The sequence below is a fragment of the Acinonyx jubatus genome, chromosome C1 (genome assembly GCF_027475565.1).
Source record: "Acinonyx jubatus isolate Ajub_Pintada_27869175 chromosome C1, VMU_Ajub_asm_v1.0, whole genome shotgun sequence".
Lineage (NCBI taxonomy): Eukaryota > Metazoa > Chordata > Mammalia > Carnivora > Felidae > Acinonyx > Acinonyx jubatus.
In genome coordinates, this window is record NC_069381.1 from 104,010,838 (window position 1) to 104,018,363 (window position 7,526).

The window sequence follows — 7,526 nt, forward strand, 5'->3', positions numbered from 1 at the left end:
GTGACCCCCTTGTTTATATTTTTATCTACTCTCTGGATGACCAGGGATCAGGACTTCTTACCTGGCGGTGATGTGGTTTCCTTTTACAGGAGGGCACCAAAAGAGAGCTCCTACAGCAGCAGCTCCAGGAGGCCAATCGAAGAGCTCAGGAGTACCGACACCAGCTCCTAAAGAAAGAGCAGGAGGCAGAACAGTACCGCCTCAAGCTAGAGGCCATGGCCCGACAGCAGCCCAACGGAGTTGATTTCACCATGGTCGAAGAGGTGGCGGAGGTAGATGCCGTGGTGGTTACGGAGGGAGAGTTGAAAGAGAGAGATGCGGGAGTGACCTCGGGTGCCGCAGGGACGACAGGGCCGCATGCGGGAGTTTCCATAGAAACTGTTTCATCTTAACATGCGAGGGCCACAACTTGGACTGTGTCCGTCTTTTTCCTCTTTTTAAAAGAAAATACAGAGGACTCACATTGTGTAATCATGTCCTAAAGAAGAAAGGATGTCCTAAAGAAGAAAACTATAGCAGGGCACAGTGCTTGGACTCAGGAAGGCTTGCTATGCAACTGGAAAATGCAAAGCCAAATCAGGGGAATACTTCTTCTGGGGGACCTAAAGAATAAGGACCAAATTTCCAGCTCCCATCATCACTGCTTTAAACTTAGAGGTAAAAGAGTGCTGGATATTGTGGGTTGATTGTTTTTTAAACAACTGACTTTCTGTCAGAAGATTTTAAGATAACATTCCTAGTATGAACACACACAGGGCCTTTAATAATCATACCATCAGGTGACCTTATAATATGCCTTAGATCGATGTGTACCTGGTAGAGAAGGAAACTAACTGGGAGGGGGGTTAGAAGCAAGCTTTTGGGAAGAGAAAGAGATCTATTCCACTTCCAAAGGAGCAGGCATTCCCTTCTGTCCTGAGCTCACTTCACTGAAAAGAAATTGGTAATTGCCTCACTAACTCTGCATCCATTATGTGTCCATAATTCAGATGCCAGTTTAAGAAACTGAAGTGGAATATTTAAAAACTGGAAAGGAAAGAGAACTTGTTTACGTGGGAGAAGTGTATGTCAATCCAAAATCCTCCAGGCTGTGCTTCCACAACGCTGGAAGGTGGCCAGAAAGAGCTTGTGGGGTTATGAAACAATCTGGTCTCGAGATCCAAACTTTGCTCTGGCTGGATTTTATAAAATCACCATCAGGAGGGTAGTCTGTTGCTAGAACAACTTGCTTCCAAACACTTATTTATATAATACCAAGGTTTAATATCAACTTTTTAATTTTATAAAATTGTGTGGCGTTTTCTAAGTGTGCCTTTCTGTGGAGTTTACGTGGTATCCTCTTAATTGCAAAAGAAGTCAGGGGACAGGTGAGTGCTGAGGGTGTTGTTGGAATTTTATGTTTCACTTCGGATGAGTAACTTGTTCTGTTTCCTTAAGGTCGGGCCCTGCGCACAGCTTTCGTGCCTTATAGGTGCTCGGTGTGTGATGGCAAAGGGAGTAAAAAGCAGCAGTGTCATAAAGTAAGGAGCCAGAACTTTTAGCCTGATAACTTTGTCTGCCTGACTCCCTTCTCTACCGCTATGCCTGCTCCCTCTGCCTAGACACTACTGGAAAGTGTTTCATTGCTGGGTTTTCTTCGTGTGCCAGTTTGGAGTTTTTTCAAAAGAAAGGGGGGATGGCTGGAGAGAGAGAGGTTGTGGAGAGGTTACATTACAGAAGTTACTGCTTTTGAAATTGGGCCCTCATTCTCGACCTGCTTGCTTGCTTTATTGTAAATTAGAAGAAGAAACCAGGGGGAGATGTGCCAAGTAAACATTTGAATGACTGTTTAGAATACGGTTTTCTTAATTAGCGATCATGGGGAAAACATACATTTTTAATCTGGAGTAAAACTTGACAGTTAACATGGCTCTATTTACCTTGATTAGTGAAGTAATTTGCTGCAGTTTTCCAGAGGTGCAGAATCACTTGGGGCTCAAAATAGACTGAAAACATAACTCCCCAAACCAGATTTAGCAAACAGAATTGGCTAGTAGAGGCTTATAGGCAAAAATACCAGTTTTGAAATGAGTCTTGGCTACTGGCCACCATAAAACTAGGTTTTCTCTGGGGACTTGAGAGATTACTCTGGGTTTGGGGGGGTGGGGGAGGGTGGCTGATGAAACGCAGTGGAGGAGCGTAGGTAAGGGTGAGGGGACAATTGTGCCTTCTGCTGCCAAATCATCCTTTTTTTGTGTGTGTGTGATGTTTTTCTTTTTTCTTGAGTCCCTTTGTGAACCAGGTGTTAACAATAAGCTGCTATTGTGTGCCTTTTCAGAGCCTTAGCTTAACAACAGAGATAGAGATAGAGGGTCATTTTAGGTATGATTTCCTAATGTTCTTTGTGTATATATTGACTTTAATTCTTTTTTTTTTTTTTTTTTTTTCCTTTCCTGTTAAGGGGGTGGAGGTTAACTCTGCAGACGATATCCAGGCCCAGCCCCCTCACTCTTTGGGGTAGCTTCTGATTGGGGACGGGAGTTGCCATCCAACACTCCCTGCTGAGCATAGCTCCTTACTGCTTTGGGGAACTGTTTAGAAATTCTTACTATTCTCTTTCTGCAGGAGGCTGTCATTCTCACCTAGAAAAATCTTTACTACAGTCCAAGTCATTTTTGATGATGGGGTCTCTGAGATAGGGAGTTGGGATAGGGAAAGAGAAAAGAGAAATGTCTGGAAAGGGGTGGATAGCAAAAAGGTATTTGTTGTTATTTACTTGAAATACACCATTTAGCATCCCTAGGAAAAGAAATAGGATTTCGTCTCCACTTTGTATTGCCTTGAAGAGAATGGTAGGTCAGGATCACTTGAAGTAGTTAGAAGTTAAATATTAAATGCATTAATGGCAGTACCATTTTATGATTTAGCATATCCTTCTGGATCAGCAATGGATGTTGGGAAAATGTTGCTAGATTCTTCTGGGTTGGTGGATTCACCTGGTTTATTGGCAAGATTGGATTACAGAGAATCAAATAACAGACAGGTGGTTCAGAGTTGGTGCTTAAGCCGAGAAACCTGGAACTTAGGATGATTGCCTACCTTAAAATAAAGCTGCTTTAACAATATCAGTATTAATATATGAATTTTAGGCTCTACATTTGATTTTGGTCATAAGCCTTCCCCCAAGAGAGAAAGAAAGAAATATTAATATTTCTGTTCTTGTTCCTGGCTTCAGGGAAATTACTTATAAATATATAAATGAACGTTCCCTTCCTATCACTACCTCCTGTGGGATCTCTTAATTGTAATGCCAGAGTTGAGGTCTCTTAATGGAAGTATGGGAGAACTTGACTTTAGGATTTCCATGTTTTGAACCCAGAGCCTTAAAAGATGTTCTTTTTCTCTGTCAGAGCTCTGTGTAGTTATTTTTGGCTTTGCCTTTCCCCCCTGTCTTCAGCCTTACCATTGAATTATTAACATTTTTGTGTCTGCTCAGTAGTGTTAGAAATCTGTGGCATACAAAATGACTTCTTTATATTGATGTAAGAGAAATGAATTTACCAGAGGGTTCTGTGACCAGGGCATTTTTAATACTCCTTTGTTGGGTGCGTATCACTGTGTACATTTATAAATACATACAGATTTTCCCACTTTTCTCTTTGTTTATTTGAGGTTCAACTCTAAAGTACCTGGTATAACCTGGAAATATTTTCATTTCATTAAACACATTAGAGAGGGTTTCTGTGGCTTCACTAAAGGGGCTGAAGAAGAAAAAGCCTTCTTTTGGCCCTTCTCTGAGACTCTGTAACAGGCATAATGAGAAACCTGAGGAGTCATGCCCCAGGGAAAACCAATCTCTGGCTTTACAGAGATTTGTTTAGCGTGTGGTGTGATGACACCATGTAAGCCAAACAGCTCAGAGTGGTGTCCAGGGTAAAGAGAGAGCCGCCCTTCCGCAGAGCAAGCCCCTGTATCCACTCCTATGGCAGCAGGTAGGCGTGCTGACTGGCACCTGTAAAACCCCTGACACCTCTGTACAAGGGAGAACCCTGGATAAGGGCCATGGCGCAGGATACCTGCTTTCCCAGTTTAGAGATCTCATCCTTTTGAGAAAGCATCATTTTGAGAAAACGTGTGTGGCTGTCTCCTCACAAACATTATAGACTTCCAGAGCTAGAGGACTTCAGGCAGATACTGACCTCTTCCCAGAAGTTGAATAGGAATCAGTTTTTATCCAGATTTACTGGGGAATGGTCTCCTGTTCTCTACTGCTTGTGCAGACATCTCTGTATGGCCAGAAAAGGAGCTTCAGAATGGAATATATGTCAAGACCACCTATATGCTATTCTGGGCTCTTATCGATCTCCATTTTATGTGATGGCTATTTTCTGACTTAGTACTCTCTTTCCCATGCCAATATGTTTAACAAGAGACCAGGAGCAGGAAGGATGTGAGTTTGAATTAAGTAGTTTTGAGCCTCTGGTACTTTTTTTTTTCTTCTTGGAGCTTCTTTAGGATTAGTGGGTGGGGTGACATTCCTAGACTCTACAGTAGCAGTTTGGCTTGTTAGTGGCAGGAAGTTGTGATTTCCTATCTCTCTCTCCTCCCCCTTCCCCTCTAACTTCTTCTGCTTCTGTGACCCCATTGGTCTTATCTCATTGAGTCTTTCCCAGGCATTAATAATTAATAGGTCGTTTCTAATCTCTGGGCCTTGTCCTTCCTCTTTCCACTCCCCTCCTTCCCTATTACATATTTTCTGTTCATTCTGAAATGGTTTGTTTTTGACAGTTAATCTAGGTCACAGCCTATACCTCGTGCTTCCCTTCCCAGTTGCTTTCAGGCATCTTGGTCTATCAGCAGTAAAGGACGGATAGCAGCTCCCTTCTCTGGCTTTGTCCTGTGTACTGTCCTTCTGCCAAGGTCATTTATGTTAGTGGACAAGAGAAAGAGGGTGGGTGGGGTGCCTAGATTCTTCTGAAAATGTCCTCAGTTTTTCAGGTTTTCTGACAGCTTTATGTACAGTATGTTTTAGGAAAGCTTAAATATTCTTCTCTTTATTTAGGATTTTAATAAGGTTTGATTTTGATGAGGAGGATTGTGTGTATGTGTGTGTGGGTGAGCCTTTGTGTGTATATGTACCTATACAGATCTATATTCTATATACAATTTTTGTACTATCATTTAAAGTAAAGATGTTTCTTAATAAAATGTCCAAGTCTTACCATTTCAGGGTGTCATTGAAGTTTTTTCCATCTCCTGGGCAAAAATTGCATCTCGTTCCTGATCACAGATAAATTCCAATAGGAAGTGTTCTCTGTCCAGCTGAGCTAATGAAGGCAGAGCAGGGGGAGGGTGTGGGAGGGTCTTCTTTCCCCTGTTGGGGTCTCTTGTAAGCCATTCACAGCCTCTGCATTTTCCTTATCTAGCTACTCCTCAGCTGGTATTCTTAACAGGCAGAGCAACTGGAGGTAAATGAGAATGGAGAGAGTTTTGACTGGCTTGTTAGACTTACGTCTTTCTCCCTTCTGTCATCCCCCCACTCCCTTCCCTAGAAGCAAACAACCAGGACGAGAGCACAGGAGCTGAAGGAGATGACCCTGTGCCTTGTGTGGGAGTAAAGTCAACACGAAGATATGAGGTGGAGGGAGAACATGAGGTTCAAGAAGGCTTGGAAATAGATTTGCTCTGCTGGCTTCTCAGCCATTCTTAGTTAATAAGGTGCTGTTTTGCTATCTCAGTCCAATACAGCATACATTTATTAAGTAAATACAAGTAGCATCCTGGTTGTGGCTCAACCCCCACTAGTATCCAGGGCTGAAGAGACCCATCTGGCTGGCTAGAGGGGGTCCCCATCCAGGGTACAGTGTTCTCAAAGCTGCTCCATTGGCAGAAAGGATGCCTTTTGTTTTTCTTCAAAAAAAAAATTTTTTTTTTAATTTGAGAGAGCCAGGGAGAGGATCAGAGGGAGAGAGGGAGAGCGTAAGAGAGAGAATCTTTTTTTTTTTAAGTTTACTCTTCTTTATTTTTATTTATTTATTTTTTTAATATGAAATTTATTGTCAAATTGGTTTCCATACAACACCCAGTGCTCATCCCAAACGGTGCCCTCCTCAATACCCATCACCCACCCTCCCTTCCCTCCCACCCCCCATCAACCCTGTTTGTTGTGAGAGAGAGAATCTTAAGCAGCCTCTACGCTCAGCTCACAGCCCAACCTAGGGCTCAATCTCACAACCGTGAGATCATGAACTGAGCAGAAATCAAGAGTCAGTCACTTAACGGACTGAGCCACCCCAGAGCCCCAAGGATGCCTTTCTTAAATAAAGGAGGATAATACTAAAGCCAAGGACATATAAGCATCTGTGCTCAACAAGTAGAACCTCCAAGGCAAGGCTCCAAGTCAGTATTCAGGAAATTGAACACTACCATGTACTAGGTTGCATCTAGGTAATTGCTTTTTGATGTGTGTGTGTGTGTGTGTGTGTGTGTGTGTGTGTGTGTGTGTATGGTCAAAAACCCTGTGTACATGTTAATTATAAGGTACATCTGGTAGCGTACCTCATAAATGTGTATACAGCCTTTGTTCTGCTGAGAGAAAAAGAGCAGGAACTTGAGGCTTGAGAAACAAAGAACTAAAAGTCTTGCTGAATTCAAATCCTAGTGTGAGAAATCAGGAGCATGGGAAGGTTGGAAGGGAATTGGAGAGATGGGAACCTGGAGTTCTCTGAAGGGTAATGTTCTTAAAGGATGGGAAAAAACCATGAATTACGGCAACTTTCCTAAGATTTCCTCTGTGAAAAGGAGCCCTCTACTCCAAGAAGATCAGTAGGTAGAAAATACGAGAGAAAGTCGCAGTGGGAGCAACTTAGTGAAAACCACAGCTATGTACGGTTTGTGCAAGATGTCTGATAGATAAATAGAGTTAAGTTTGTTATAACTATAGGGGACAACTTAAAAAAAAAGGAAACTAGATAACTGGGAAATTAATAGTCATGTCCAGCAGACAATTTACATGTGTTAAAAATGTTAAAAAAATAAAACAAAACGAAAAAACTATAAGGGACCCCTGAGCAAAGCGTGGGGCTGCACTCTGCTCCCATAACCACTCCTAAAGTTTAAGAAAGTTCTTACTATAAGAAATGTGCTGTTTGAGAGGGAGGCCAATATTATAAATAATAACAGTTTCTATGCATTAAGGGTTTTTTTGGTGGTGTTTTGTTTTTTGTTGTTTTTTTTTTGGTTAACTCTTCACCCAACTTGGGACTTGAACCCACAACCCAATGTCAAGAGTCACATGCTTGAGGCGCCTGGGTGGCTCAGTCGGTTAAACGTCTGACTTCAGCTCAAGTCATGATCTCACACTCTATGAGTTCGAGCCCCACATCAGGCTCTGTGCTGACAGCTCCGAGCCTGGAGCCTACTTTGGATCCTTTGTCTCCCTCTCTCTCTGCCCCTCCCCCACTCATGCTGTCAAAAATAAACAAACGTTAAAAAAATTTTTTTTTAAGTCGCATGCTCTACTGACTGAGCCAACCAGGTGCCCCTCT

The 7,526-nt window shown here is 42.4% G+C and overlaps 1 protein-coding gene and 1 long non-coding RNA gene across 7 annotated transcripts in view; one reads left to right on the forward strand and one right to left on the reverse strand.

Moving 5' to 3' along the window:
- LOC128313985 (uncharacterized) overlaps positions 1–182 on the reverse strand; it is a 32,745-nt gene extending 32,563 nt beyond the window's left edge. The window contains exon 1 of the long non-coding RNA XR_008295241.1: positions 62–182. This is a non-coding gene — a long non-coding RNA (uncharacterized LOC128313985). The remainder of the gene's footprint in view (positions 1–61) is intronic.
- Positions 1–5,205, forward strand: part of GABPB2 (GA binding protein transcription factor subunit beta 2) — a 35,616-nt gene extending 30,411 nt beyond the window's left edge. For all 6 annotated transcript variants that reach the window (XM_015077582.3, XM_015077593.3, XM_015077600.3 and 3 more), the window contains one exon: positions 90–5,205. In XM_015077582.3, coding sequence (XP_014933068.1) covers positions 90–392 — 303 coding nt within the window. In that variant the 3' untranslated portion in view covers positions 393–5,205. The remainder of the gene's footprint in view (positions 1–89) is intronic.
- The last annotated feature ends 2,321 nt before the right edge of the window (positions 5,206–7,526 follow it).